Source organism: Dasypus novemcinctus, chromosome 5 (genome assembly GCF_030445035.2).
Source record: "Dasypus novemcinctus isolate mDasNov1 chromosome 5, mDasNov1.1.hap2, whole genome shotgun sequence".
Classification (NCBI taxonomy): Eukaryota; Metazoa; Chordata; class Mammalia; order Cingulata; family Dasypodidae; genus Dasypus; species Dasypus novemcinctus.
In genome coordinates this window covers 78,798,321-78,813,768 of record NC_080677.1, presented here as the reverse complement: position 1 = coordinate 78,813,768, position 15,448 = coordinate 78,798,321, and the positions used below count along the sequence as shown (strand labels likewise).

Genomic DNA, 15,448 nt, shown 5'->3' with positions numbered 1-15,448 from the left:
TCTTACCCATAATTTTTTCTCTCTCAGACCCTGTAATGGTGGTAAATGTGTCCATTCACATAATTACGCCCTTCAGTTTTTTAGTTATAGTTGTGGAAACTGTTTGAAGAAAACTACAAGTTTCACAATAGTCTTGACTCTACCAGAAAAGAGAATTATTGGTTTGATGTTTCTAAAATCATGCTTGATTTTCATAAATGTATTTCTTTTAAGAGAAATCTAGAAAAACCATAATTTCTCATGTTTTACGTTAAGTATTTATCTGAGTAAAAGGAATTTTAAGTTATGATAGATAGCATGTATAAAGTATTTCTACAGGTGATTGTTAGATGAATATTAGAGACTATTCCTCATTTAAAATCCTTTTAGATTGATAAGTGTCCTGTTTTTAACCTTTCAGTATTTTTAAACTGATTTTACAAAGTGCTTTTGGATAATCATTATTAAAGCAAAATCAACTCAATGCTTTGTAATTAAGTTTGTGGTTAGAATGTAGTTTTTCACTGCTATATAGTAGTAAATTCAAGGGTTCTTTTAAAAAATGCATTTATAAGACAAAAAACATTTGAAGGTTTAAATATTTAGAGGTAAAAATCTTTTCTTTCCATTCATTTATCTATATGATCTAGATCTTCTGTAAAATTATTGGTTGAACTCAGCTGTCCTTGTTAGCCAAAAGAAATGTTTTACTAAATAGTGAAAATTTGTATGTGACTGCCACACACAGTTAGGAAGGAATCAATACATAGTATATCACCATGAAAGTATAGTGTAATTTTTGTATGAGGTTGTGTCCTAAGAAAAGTTGTAGACGACAAGAGCTGTCTCGTCTGCATTGTCAGCTTGGGTGATGTCAAAAATATGGGAAAAGTTAAAATTTGTGTGGAGAATGCAGAGGTGTCTACATAAAAATTCTACCCAACTTGCACAAAACATTTGTGTCCACTCTGTAGAAGAATAATGTACATACTGAGCTTGCTTTCTTAATGTTGTTTTTGGTATGGTAATTGTAATTTCTAAATTACTTCAAACAGTTTATATAATATTCTTTCTGGGATGTTAATTTTATTTAACATTGGTAGTTAGTACACTAGTATTCATAGTTCGTGTTTTTAATGTATATTCAACATCAGTTTTGCTCAGTAATTTCTATAAAAATAATTAAAATCCTTAGATTTTGTAGTGTGTAATAACATATTGTGGCATGTCTGCTTTCCTTCAATTCAAATTTCTTGTTCTCTGAGTTGCTGTAGTCATTTTAATGATGAGACATGCCTTGTTTTGCTTTTTTCATTGATTTGATTGAAAGCCTGTGCTTTCTTTGAAAATGCTCATAAAAAAGTCTTGTCTTTTAATTATTCAAGAAATGTGTTTCTTAATTTCTGTAAGCCTTGTGTGACTGTCCAGCAGTCATGAGTAAATGAAATGTCAGGTAAACTAAAAGTTTTATGGAAATTCCAAGTAATTAAGTGTGAAAATTTGCAAATAAAGTTTTATGCAAATTCCACATAATTAAGTATGAAAATTTGCAAATGGATCTGTTCCTTGATTAGGTTTTCTAACTATGGTTTATTAATGTACAGATAATTTGTTATATGTTGGAATTTTGCCATATATCTTTGAAATGAAAATCCAAATGGAATTACTTTTCTCATTAAGATTTTTAAATGCAAAATTTTCCTTTATTTCTCTTTTTCAGACTGACAGAAATGTAACTGTTATCTTTCTCAGTGAAATTGTTTGGGAAAAGTTTCGCCCAAATACTGGATGCTTTGAACCATTCGTGTTGTATTTCCCTGATTATAGCATAGGTAATTTTTTTTAACAAATCAATTTCATGATTCATATTGCATATAATTCATCCAAAGTGTACAATCAGTGGTATTTGGTATAATCACATAGTTGTGCATTTATCACTTTAGTCATTATTAGAGCATTTTCATTATTTCAATAATAGTAAAAACAAACAAGAAAATTCTTCCCCTCTCAATCTGTTTCCCCTGCGTAGATAGCTATTTATAGCTATTCTTGCCCAATTGTTTGTTTATTCATTAAGCAATTTATTGAGATATATTCACATAACGTAATAATCGATCCAAAGTGTGTATAATCATGGCTTTTAGTATAATCACACTGTTCATTCATCACCACAAAAAATTTTATATAGGTAAATTTTAAAACATTGTTTTTGCAAATGAAATTCACTTAAATAATTTTTATTTGAGAGACTAAGTTAGTATGTTCAAATTGAAATATTTTGGTTAATCTGTTAAGGTTTGCTGCCAATCTCAAAATGCTGGTTATGCTTTTGTACTTGTGGACGTTTTATTTAGGAAATGTGAGGGGTTATTTCCCATGTATAATCACTGACATCTTTTGAATGAACAGTTTTACATATTTGCTAATGTTAATTTTCACAGTTTTCAAATAGTACAGTAAGAGCTATATATTGAGGTTAGAAAATCCGTACAAATAAGAATCAGGCTAGAAGGGCAAAGCATATTAAAGTTGTATTAAAATCTTTCTTTACCATGTGGAATGTAAGTATCATGTGGAAAGTATACTTTGTAAATCTTTTTTTTTTTTAATTACTTTAATTCTTATAGTACCAACTGCTAATCCGTATGTTTTTTATTTCTCTTACATTGTAGTCAATCTTAAATTTCAAATATCCTCATGATTTTGTCTTTGGAAGAACGCAGTAGCTTTTTGTGTTGCTGAAAAACTTTGTAGATTAGTAATGGGGCTGTCACCTGATTCAAACATTGCAACTGTGAAACCTACGTTGGTCAACAGGCTATGAAAAAATAGCATTTCATGACCTTGGCCTCATTAACACTATCCCTCTGAACTAATCAGCAATGAATATTCATTGTTAAGACCAACATATTTTTGCCTGTTTTGATGAGAAGAGCAATCAAGAAACACCTCTTGCCTTAGCTAATTAACTCAGGTAAATAAAAGTAATTCACAATAGAGGAAGGGAGCCCTCATTTCCAATAGCTCCTTTTCCATAAAAACTACAAAATAAGGAGAATAGAAAAGGGCAGTCCAAAAGAAGAGGAATAAACCAAGATTTTGTAAAAAACACATTTATTTGTACTTATGTCATACCTGTTTGTAGTCAAACTTTTCATGACTCCTTTTAGGCATAAGTACAGATAAACTATTTAGAATTTAAGAAAATTTATTTTAAAATGTTGGTTTTCTGTATCTTAGTATAATGTGAAAGTGTGGTGTAATGAATTATAGCATTTGATTAAAATTTTCAAAAAGAAAGATACAAAGCACTAACTGCAGTTGATGATTTGAAGACATAACTAGATAATTAAATCAATTTTGCTAGTTTTAGAAAATGTGGCCATTAGATTTTGGAAAACTATGTAATAATTGAGCCAAGTTTAATCATATGTTATTAAATTTCAGGGGCCTTTAACATATCAAGGTTTGTTTTGATTTTAAACAAAAACACCATATCCACACAAAAAGGAAAAAGGTATTCGAAAGAGGAATTAATTGATAAACCAAATTATAGTCTCTCTATCCTCAATTTAGTGGGGTTACTGGAGTCCTTTTGGAACTTTCCCTGCACCATAGTCACCTCAGTTAGGAAGCTTTATGATGGAAGGGTACATCTCATTTGTTTTCCTTTTCTTGGGTATCATTGTCCTCTATCTACTGCAGGTTGTCTCATGTCTGAGAATAATGGTTTTCCATATTGTGTTCAATTTTTAGCTGTTTATGACAGGAAGATATATTTCTGCTTCCCTCATGATTGGAAGCAGAAGCCCTTTTCCAGGTTAGGAATGGTTATTTTCTGTGAATTAGACCATACTTTAATAGGGAAATTTTAAGATTCCAGGAGATCAATCAAAGGATTTCTCTTCCCTTTTATTTACTATCTGATAGTGCACTGTTTTCATTTTACTGTTAAGAGATGAGATTTTTATAAATTGGAATAGTCACAATTAGAACTGGTGTCTTGATTAACGTAGAGTTGGATTCTGTGATTTTGTCTGTGATCTGTAGCCAAGTAGTTGAGCTACTGTCAACAGCAAAGGCAGCAAGAGATCTGATTCTTATAAGATTTATCAGAGCTGAAATGGGCCAGTGGTAATACCTAATCAACTCTTGACACTAAGGGGGATATCCCTGTAGGGGTATCTAGATAGAGATATTTAGGAGGAGCTGAAGAATGCAGTGTGAACTGGAGACTTAACTTTTACAGATTTCCTCATCCATGCATAAAATATATATATTTTGCCTGTATGTCTTATCTGTTTGCTTGTTTAACCCTCCCTCCCTCCCTCCTCCCTCCTTCACTCTGTCCTCCCTCCCTCCCTCCCTTCCTACCTGCCTCTCATCCATCCATCCATCCATCCATCCATCCATCCATCCAATTATTTGGTGGCACATATATTGGTTGATCTTGCACTTATACCTAACTGATTATCAGGGAAAGAGTACTTAAATGGAAATTGACATGGTCAGAATATACTAGAGAGAAAAATTGTAAGTATTACAAAAGACTTGAATTCTGTGAAACTGAGTTTTAAACTACTAGTCATATTTAAAGAGCTCTTAACTGAAAAGTCTGAGATGGTTGCACCAGAAAGTCAGATGGAATTGCAATAATGAATGAGTGACAAAATGATTTCGTGCTATCATTGGGAAATTTTGAATAATAGCTGTTGTTTTTTTTTAACTGTACTCCTATAATCATGTATTTCCAGCCAGATAAAAATGTAAGTTTAGAATTCTAAATGTGTATAATTATATAAAGAGTTTGAGTTAGAGAAGAGCAATAGAGTGAAGTTGTAGGAAGAGAACATGTTTTATAAAAGGGAGGATGACAAAATAAGGATTGGGATCAGTTGATCGGTTTTCATAAAAATAATAATGAATTCTTTTTATTTTATGAAAAGTAAAAAACATTTGCTATTTTGGTGGTAGTTTATGTACTACCCCTCTTCTTTTTTTCCTGCGTGATTTGCTTAATAAGGCAGAAAAATAAACTGGAATTTATGCTATTTTTCCTCATTGACTTGATATTTCCAGTAATAAGGTTTTTGAGTTTTTCTTCAGATGACATTGTTTTATATTTGAGTTGACCAACATTTAGTGATTCTTTTTAGAGTTAGATTAGATTCATAATAGTCTTCTTTCACCTTATTTCAAAATTTGTCTTTTCTAATTTTTGTAACAGTTTTATTAGTCCTTAATTATTGCCAGCCTAGGGCATACTGTTTTAAACCTTTGTTATAAAATGCTAAAAGACATGACTGGGATTCTGTGTAAATCACTATAATTTAATTTGTGTCCTGTGAATAGGGAATCTTCAAAAGATCCTGTCGCATGATCATCCTCCAGAGTATTCTGCTGATTTCTATGCTGCCTACATTAATATTCTTCTTGGAGTTTTCTACACTGTCTGTCGAGATTTGAAAGAGCTGAGACATCTGGTGAGTTAGCATCTTGCTTTAAAACTATATATATATTTAAAATATTTTTGCATGTAGGAATGTTGTGAGATTGGCTGGAAGCTGAACATTTATTTTGGAAGTTTAGTTGTAGCCTTTTGAGGCTAATATACTATAAGAAAATAGTAAGACTGGTTTGTACAACTTTTATCTGATTAGAAAAGAAAACTCATTCATTTTTACTTACATCTTTTCACTCTTGTTTTTTTTTCTTTTTCTAATTGCAGAAATTGCAGAACTTCATTTAAAATCACAATGAAGTAGAACAGAAAAGATTTTTAAAATGTAATAAGCAATTTTGCATTGCTTTGAAGATATTTTTGTAACAGTTTCTTTCAGTTTTATTTATGTAGTGACTGTGGTCTAGAATATAGATGGATTTGAGTATGATTTGAAACTTGAATTATAGCTCTTTTATTAGCCTTGTGTAGTAACCTTTTTATGAAAGGTTCTTTTTTTTAAAAAAAACAGACTGTATTCAAGGCTATTTAGAAAATGATTATATTTAGTTTTATTTTTCTTTGACCTTTCTACTTTAATTGTTGGGATGTAGAAAAGTTAGGAGACAAGAATGTCTGATTTCCATTTTAGAAACCTTCAATAATATTTAAGGTCTTATCTCCCATGTAACAGAAAATAATATATCTGAGGCTGAAAAACAGTTACTTTCAAAGTTAAACAAATTCCGTTAAGCACATTTTTTTGTTTGTTTTGCTTTTTTCTCTTTGCTTGAAAAGTATCATTTAGAGTGATTCATTGTGTATTTAAATATGTTTGCAACTGATGACACAGGAGAAGGTGATCATTTAATATTGTGTTCTCAGTACATTTTTGGAAGTTGTAAATTTCAGGCCTCTTGTGATTGAGATACAGATTTCAAGCATCTGAGTAGGGAAAAAGCAAAAGACAAGCAATTTCAGTTCACTAACACATTTCTCCAAACATGGACTGTCCTGGGATCAGTAGTCTAGACCCAGAGTCTTTGAATCCTTTGGGAATTATGCTGGCAGCCATTTCAAAGTAAATTATAAAGAACAAGAAGGAAGAATATTTAGGGAAAATATTTATGAGAAAACACAATGTAAAGGGAAAAAAAATTAAATAGGAATGATTTTATTTAGGGATAGAGATGGGTTTACAACTTTTAAACATTACATTCATAAACTTGAAATACAGTTTAAGCCTCTAGCACTAGTAATGCTAATAAATGTAAAAATGATCTTTAACCACTGAGGGGGACATAGCATACTTGTCTTAATTTTCTCTATATTGGAGAATAATGAAATAATCCCTTTTTCCTTCACATGGATACTATTGATTTGTTTCAGTGTTTGCAAGTGGCATGTTTCTTGAAAGTTTAAATACTTAAAAAAGGTTATATTTAAGCATCTTTTCTTTGTATGTATATTTTAAATTTGCTTTAGGAATTGGTATTTTATAGGCAGCACAAGACAAAAGAAAGTAAAATACTTCAAATAATCACTTAGGTTTGTGTTCTCTGGTAGTCCTTATGATATTCCTAAAAAGTAGGGATTATAACTTTTAAAAAGGTCAGTTGAAGAAATTAGTTTTGTGTTCATTTAAATACATATGTGAAGCATGGTATAATTAATTTTCTAAAATAAACTTTAGTTTTCCATGAAATTTTCTTAGATATTACTCAGAGAAAAGTTAATTGCTTGGTGATTCTGTGAGTTAAAATTATATGCTTCAAATATTAGTTAAAATATAACAAGGCTTAATTGAGAAATATAAATCCCTTTATTAAAAGACATCCTAGCTTTAATAATACAAATACAAATTGATATTACATGGAATTGTAAAGCCATGTAATTTGAAATTTAATGGTCAAAAAAATATGAGATCTAATATTAAGAGTTTTCAATCTTTTTCATATATAGTATATATTTAATAATGTGTATGGTATTTAAAAGAAAGGCAAGGATTTTGCTGATTTCTGTAGCAAACTCTTCAATTAAATTCATCTTAAGATTGTATTTAAACAATTTTTTTAATAAGTTTTCAATCTTTCTCATCATATTGTAGACCTGATTACTAAAAGCTCTCTTGGATGTATTAAGCTGGTTTATGTTTACTTCAATTCAAAGGGTCTGAAATGAACCATTTCCTCTCTTCTAACACTTGCTTCTTCAGAAACAGGAACTTCTGATAGTATAATGAAAGAAAAGTGTATGGTCAAGTTACTAATATTCTTAGATAAAGAATTGCTTTAAGTGTATTGCCTGAGTAAGTACAAGAGCTTGAATGGTAATATTGTAATGGATTCTCTTGCTATTATTTCATTGAACTTATAGCATATCAGGAACTAGAAATACCCTAAAATCCGAACCTCATTATCCAACTCTGGTTTCCAAAACCCCAAGTGATAGCTTATTTGTCTTTTAAAGTATAGTCAACACCTTTTGCATCTTTCTTCTTTGGCTGTTAGTGGCTGGCTTGTGGAGTAGCTGGTGCATTAGTGACTAAGAAAGTGTTTATAATTATGAAAAATAAAAATAATTATATATTATTATACAAAATTAATTGAGATTTGTATGGTAGAAGGAGCAGAGGACTTACTATTAAAATACTTTAGCACTCTTACTTACCAGCTATATAGTGGGGAGTATGACACTTAACATTCCTGTACTTCAGTTTCCTCATTTCTAAAGTGGGACTAAGAATATATATCTCAGATGATTTTTATGAGTATAAAATAATCTGTGTTAAAGTGCTTGTAAACAATAAGATTCTATAAAAATGTTAGGTGATATAACTGATAGAATAGTAATATTTTCTTTTATGGGAATAGAAGTTTTGATCCCATTTTTTTATTTTTTAATTAAAATTTTTATTAGAGAAATTATAGGTTTACAGAAAAATTATGCAAAAAATATAGAATTCCCATATATTCCTGCTCACACACACAGTTTTCCTGATTAACACTTTTCATTAATGTGATACTTTTGTTGGAATCGATGAAACAATATTATAATAATTATACTATTAACTCCATATTTTGCATCAGGGATCACTGTGTTGATATATTCCTATGGTTGTTTTTTTTGTTTGTTTGTTTGTTTTAATTTATTTTCCCCCTTCCCCTCCTCCTGCCCTGCTTTGTGTCTGTGTTGTTTTCTCTTCTCATTTTCTCCCCTCTAGGATTCACCGAGTTCACCGGGATTCGGTGAATGATGGGGAGAGAGGGTCCCTATCAATTGCACCACTTCAGTTCTGTGCTTCGCCTTGACTCTCCCCTTGTCTCTATTCTGATGCATCATCATCTTGCTGCATGACTCACTTGTGCAGGGCACTGGCTCACCACGTGGGTACTTGCGTGGGCACTGACTTGCTGTGTGGGCATGCTTTCTTTTCTTCTTTTTCACCAGGAGGCCCCAGGGATCAAACTGGGTCCTCTCATATGCTAGGCAGAAGCTCTATCACTAAAGCCATATCTGCTTCTCTCCTATTGTTTTTGAAAAATGTTTATTCTAGTGACATATGGTCATATAAAATTTCCTCTTTTAACCACATTCAAATATATAATTCAGTGGTGGTAAGTATATTCACAATGTTGTGTAACCATCCATTACCAAAACTTTTCCATCAACCCAAACAGAAATTCTGTATCCATTGAGCATTAATCTCCCATTCCTTGCCCCAACCCCTATCAGTAAGATGAGATAATATTTGTCTTTTTATATCTGGCTACAAACTTAGCAACTTAAAAAAACACCCAGGAATCCAGGCACTGTGTTGTTCAAGGGTATCACAAGGCTGATCAAGGACTTGGCCAGACTGAATTCATGTCTGTAGGTTCTGGGGGAAATTCTGCTTCTAAGCTCATTTAGATTGACAGAACTCAATTCCTTGTGGTGGGAAGAATGGGGTCCTTGTCTTGTTAGCTGTCAAGCAGGAGCCATTCTCAGGCTTCCTAGAGGATGCCCATTTTTTGCCATATGGCCCTCTTCATCTTCAAGCCAGGAATATAAAGTTCTCATGCTTCAAGACTGTGACATGCCAGAGAAAACTCACTGCTTTTAAAGGACCCATGTGATGAGCCTAGATCTGCTTGGATAATCTCCTAATCTTAAAGTCAATTATTTAGGACTTTAATTACATTGGAAAAATCCCTTACAGCAGTACCTGGCTTAGTGTTTGAATAACTAAGATGTGTTTATACCAGGGGTCAGGAGTCTTGGGCGGCTATCTTAGAATTCTGCTTACCACAATGTGCATGTAAGTCTAAGAGATAATTTCAAATAAAATAATGAAGCCCACTGAATATCTAGCAGAGGAAGAATTGGAAAAGCTTTCTAAATTCCCTGTCCTGCCTTTTAGCCTACCTACTCAGTGATTATTATAGATTGTTTTACCTCTTATAGAATAATACAAGTTCTTTACAATATATGGGAAATATTTTCTTTTCACTGGGATCAGTCTTTGAAAGTATAGAGTCCTTATTGGTTTAGAAGTAAACCCCCAGAACATCTCACAGATCTACAGTCATTAATTAAACATTGGAATTTCTGTGAGACCATAGGCATAATCTGCTTTGCTTCTGTTCCTCCAGCTGTCAAATGGGAATGCTAAAAGTGTAGTTGTCAGGAATAAATGAGATAATATGTGGCCATAATTAGCCCTTAATAATTATCCTTCTGTTATTATGAGCACAAATATTCACTGAGCACATAGTCATTTCTTAATAAAGTTTTGACTTAGTTGTCTCCTCCCCTTTCACTAATGTGGCTAGTCAAGAGTAAGCTATGTACTTAAAAATTAAGGACTAATAGGGGGATTCACAGTGGTAGTAGTGAAGATTCATAGTATCAAAAAATCATTTAAACATCCCTTCTACTTGAGTTTTGTAATTAGTTCGTGAATTTTTTCGCTGCCTTGTAACTTTCATTTTCTGGGTAGTTTGGAGGACAGTTTAAAATACTAGTGGACTTGAATTTATATTTTGCTGTGGATAATCCTCAGAGAATAAGAACTCACTTATATTTGATGGTTAATGGAGGAGACATGGGCATAATATTAGAGAGTGTATTTTAATTTTAATAGCCAAAGTTGTGAAAAATTTTTAATTTGGGCTGGATGATTGTTTTGCTTTGTTTTGCTTTGCTTTGTTTTGTTTTGTAAAACTTACTTGTAAGGGCAGGACTTTGTACATTTTATACTTTCTCTACTATCGTTTATTAAAATAAAATTGGAAGATAGTCTTCTAAAATTATACTTATTGTCTTTTACTGTTATTAATAAATTTTTAAACATATTTCTAAATGTTTTTACCGAGAAGAGAACTAGGATGTTTTTATATAGCCAGTTTTTTTTAACCGGTTACTACTAATATTATGATCTTAGTATCATTAAACAGTGCTTAGATCTGAAACTATGAAACTGTGGTAAGAAAGTTGGCTGAAATAAAAATTCTTTCTCACTGTTCTCTCAGTACACTTATACTAGAAAAAAAGTTTTAAGAATTTGGTTTCTAATTCTCTATTATCCTCCTAATTTTTGGTTGTACATATTTGTGTACATCTTTCCTTTAGGCCTTATTATTGAATCATTTCAATATGAAATGCTTGCGACCAAATTAATGTTAATAAATGAGACTGTTTTTACCAATTTGCTTAAATTTTTAAAATGCGTTGATTATTGGCACTAGAGGACTTTTTCTTGAATGTTTCATGGTCTTATGGGACATTTTTTTACCTCAATGTACAAATTATACTTTGTTATTTTATACCCAGATTCTAATACATTAGGCAGGATTTAGCCTATTTAGGAATATTTTATATGTTGTTTCATAATCATTATTGATATATTTGCTGTTTTAGTGTTGTAATAATAAGTTATAATAAAATTTTACATGAAAAATTGTATTAAAATAAAATTGCCTGAATAGTAATACATATTTTACTGGAAAAATATGTAATTGTGATAGATCAGTGTTTTTATTTTATTTTATTTTTTTATTTACAGGCAGTACTTAATTTTCCTAAATATTGTGAACCTGTAGTTAAAGGAGAAGGTAACTATGTAATTTTACTTATTAGTATTTCTTTAAAAATTTTATAATATCTGAATTATTAAAAATTTTCTCCCATTTGGATTAGCAAGTGAACGTGATACTCGGAAACTGTGGAGAAATATAGAACCTCATTTGAAGAAAGCCATGCAGACTGTTTATCTCAGGGAAGTATCAAGGTAATTTTCTCGCTCTTTATTTAGTATATGTATTGTTTCTATGTCTTCATTGGGATGTGTGAGCTACTAAATTGTACATGTTTTGTTTTTGCTCTTCTCATTGGGAAAAAAGTTATAGAACTCTCAGGTTTGAATCTTTTATTATTTTGAGAGAGACAGTTTTTAACCAGAAATCTACACAATTTGAAGCAAGGTCTGTATCTAACAATTGCTTTTTTTTTTAAACTTAGAAAGCTACAGTAAAGTCAGTATTAGTTTTGTTTTTCATATTTATGCTAATATTTGAATTGTATAATGAAAATTCATTTTATTATTGAAGAGCTGTATAAATCAAGTGTATTAGTCAGCTAAAGGGGTACTGATGCAAAATACCAGAAATCTGTTGGGTTTCATAGAGGGTATTTATTTGGGGTAGAAGATTACAGTCACCAGGCCATAAAGCTTACATTACTTCCCTCACCAAAGTCTGTTGCCATGTGCTGGAGCAAGATGGCTGCCAACTTCTGCAAGTATTCAGGTTTCCTTTTCCTCTTAAGGTTCCATGGTCCCCGTCCCATCGTCCCGTCCCCCTTCTTCCAGTATCAGCTGTAGGCTGTGATAAGTCTTGTCTCTCTCCGGGGCTCATTTGTCTTTGGGCTCAGCTGCTCTGCTGTCTCCACAAGGCCAGCTATAAACTATCAGGCAAATGGCTCATCTCTTTTCCCGGGGCCTCTATCTCTTTCCTTTTGTATTTGCTTCTCTGTGTATTTACTTCCTGGGGCTCCAGCATTCATTTTTCTGCTTCTCTATGTGCTTACTTTCCAGGCTCCCAGATCAAAACTCTTAATTTCTCTGCCTTGTCGTTTTCCTCTGTAAGTCCCCCCACACCAAGGGGGCAGGGACTCAATGTCCTACTGATGTGGCCAAAACAAAACCTTACTCTTAATTTAATCAAGTAAGAGTGAAACCTCTGAATCCAATCCAATATAATATGCCCAGAGGAACAGACCAGTTTACAGACATAATCTAATATCTCTTTTTGGAATTCATAAACAATATCAAGCTGCCATATCAAGTCATAAATCTATCTTTTTCTATTATCAGAATTTAATAGTAATATAACTTCAGAAATGTAGTAGCAATGTATTTTCATGGAATGTCCATGGTTTTTATTTCCATCTTGGCATTTTCTGCCTTATGTGTTCTTGCCAATTCACCTAAAACCTCTAGGCTTCAGCTTCCTCCTTTAAAATTCTTAGAAAAGTTAAACAATATGTACTAAAATGATATATGAATTATGAAGTGGCTTATAAAATGCTAGGTTAAGCCTAGGATACAAAATAATATAGGAACTCGAGAAATATCGATTCCATCTGCTTTTCACATTTTCTAGTCAATGTATCATTTTTCTTTCATAAATACCTTAACCTATAACTAATTTTATTTACTAATCTTATTTGCTTTTGATTTGCTTTAATTTTCTGATTGAACTATAATTCAGGCAGAAAAAAAATCAGTGGTTTCTGAGTATGTAGACACATTACAAAAGATACTATTATTCCTCTTCCTTTGTCAATAATAAAAATTCATTTGAGAGTTTTTGGAAATCACAGAATGGGAACATTTATGGGTTACTCTTCTAAAGGCAGGAAAATTTGGATGCTTGTTAAAAATGATACTTATGTAATAAAGAAAGGATTTGCAGGTGTCTATAGGATCGTGGTGGTCACTCATATCCAGATCTTTCCACAAGATCAATGAGGATAGCAAATTATTAACCTTTGCCTCTAGTACAACTAGGAGTCAGGGAATACTACGACTGCAATTTATATGTAGATGGTAAGATAATCTGAAGCCATCAGAGACAGCTCCCCTTTCCCACCTCCCAAAAAAGAGTGGCAAAATCAGAAGATAAGCCAATCCCTCCCCGTCACAACAGCACCATGTATTTTAAAAACCGTACTTCATTATGCCTAAAGAAGAGGTGTAATGAATTAAAAAGTCTCAGCCACCTCAAACCCTTGCTCCCGCCTTTATAGAATCATTTGTTATTGCTGATTCAGGCAAACACTTAGCATTTCAAAATGAAGAGAAAACAAAATAGAAAATCCAAACAATGGTATAAGAAGAAACAGAAAAATGTGAATAAATACATTTTAGCTGTTGAGAAGTTCCCCTTCCCACCCAAAAAACAGGTAAAGTAGAGGAAAATGGCAACAAAATACCTAACCTGATTTAAATTTTTTAAAAAGCATTTTCAGATAAGAAAAAAATACCTTAAATTAGAAATCTGGAAGTTCAGAAAAAGTGGACAAAAAACAGGATATAAAACAAAAGCTGTCTGAACTTCAGGAAAAACTTTAAGCAAAAGTGATCATCTCAGAAATGAAAATGAAATTTAAAATGTCCAAGGGAAAGTAGATACAACTGAAAATATATAATAAGGACATTAAGGAGAGGAATGAAAACAACCAAGACAACAAAATTAAATAAAAAGGTAAAAACAATCAGATAGAATGTGATAAATGTAGCAGACAAAGAAAATTCAATATATGTATACTTAAAAGTCCATGAAGACAGAAAACAAACCAAAACAATGGGTTGGAATTAATATCTAAAACTATAATCCAAGAAAACTTTCCAAAAATAAAAGAAGACTTGAATCTACCTATCAAAAGGGTTCATCTTTACTCTTTATCCAGAATGGCCAATTCTAAGACCATACTAGTTTCCTACTGATGCTGTAATAAATTTCAACAAATATAGTGGCATAAAGCACATGAAATTGTTATCTTACTTTCTTAGAGTCATAAGTCTAAGGTGGATCCATGGGGCTGTGCTCCTTCTAGAAGCTTTTGGGGAGAATGTTTCCTGGCCTTTTCTAGCTTCTCTAGTCCACCTGCATTCTGTGCCTTGTGACCCCTTTCTCCATCTTCAAAGCCAACAGCATAGCATCTCCCCTCTCTGACCTCTGCCTCCTTATAAGGACCCTTGTGATTGATTACATCATACACACCTGGATAATCCAGGATAATCTCCTTGTTTAGTTTGCTAAACGCTGCCAAAGCAATATACCAGAAATGGGTTGGCTTTTACAATGGGGGTTAATGTATATGCTAACAGTTCTGAAGTAGTGAAAAGTGTCCAAATCAGCACATCATCAGAAGATGCTCACTTCTAGAGCTGCAGCTGTGGGCCATCAGGCCCACGGCAGCATCTACTTGTCTCTCCAGATGCAGTTATGGGTGTCTACTTGTCTCTCCCCCCTTCTCTGGGCCTCATTGCTTTCAGCTTCGGCTAAAGTGACTTCCTCTCAGCTCCTGTGTTCCATCCATTTCAGCTTCTCGCTCCAAGGGCTTTCTCTCTTAGCTATTGAGCATTCTCACTGAGCTTCTGCATGTCTCTGTGGCCCCCTCTCTTCGTATTACTCCAGTTTATAAAGGATTCCAGAAAGAAGATTGAGACCCACCTTGAGTCATGTCCCACTGAAGTGACCTAATCAAAAAGATCACTTAACTGAATCTAATCAGAGGTCCCACCTGCAATAGGTTTACAATTCAAACAGGAATGAATTAGCTTAAGAATATAATTTTGGGGGGGGCCCACAAAAGATTTAAAACTACCACATTCCTTTTCTTAAGATCCTGAACTCTGTCACATTTGCAAAGTCCCTTTTACCAGATAAGGTAACTTATTCATAGACTTCAAGGTTTCATCCATCAACATTGAGCCTCACCAGAGACTTTCTTGTTATGCTCTTAAAGATAAAAGGGGTGGCT

The 15,448-nt window shown here is 32.6% G+C and overlaps 1 protein-coding gene across 1 annotated transcript in view; it reads left to right on the top strand.

The window, feature by feature from the left end:
• ORC5 (origin recognition complex subunit 5) overlaps positions 1-15,448 on the top strand; it is a 79,990-nt gene that overhangs the window by 14,257 nt on the left and 50,285 nt on the right. Inside the window, exons 5-8 of the mRNA XM_004478989.5 lie at positions 1,700-1,811; positions 5,332-5,462; positions 11,466-11,514; positions 11,600-11,690. Coding sequence (XP_004479046.1) covers positions 1,700-1,811; positions 5,332-5,462; positions 11,466-11,514; positions 11,600-11,690 — 383 coding nt within the window. The remainder of the gene's footprint in view (positions 1-1,699; positions 1,812-5,331; positions 5,463-11,465; positions 11,515-11,599; positions 11,691-15,448) is intronic.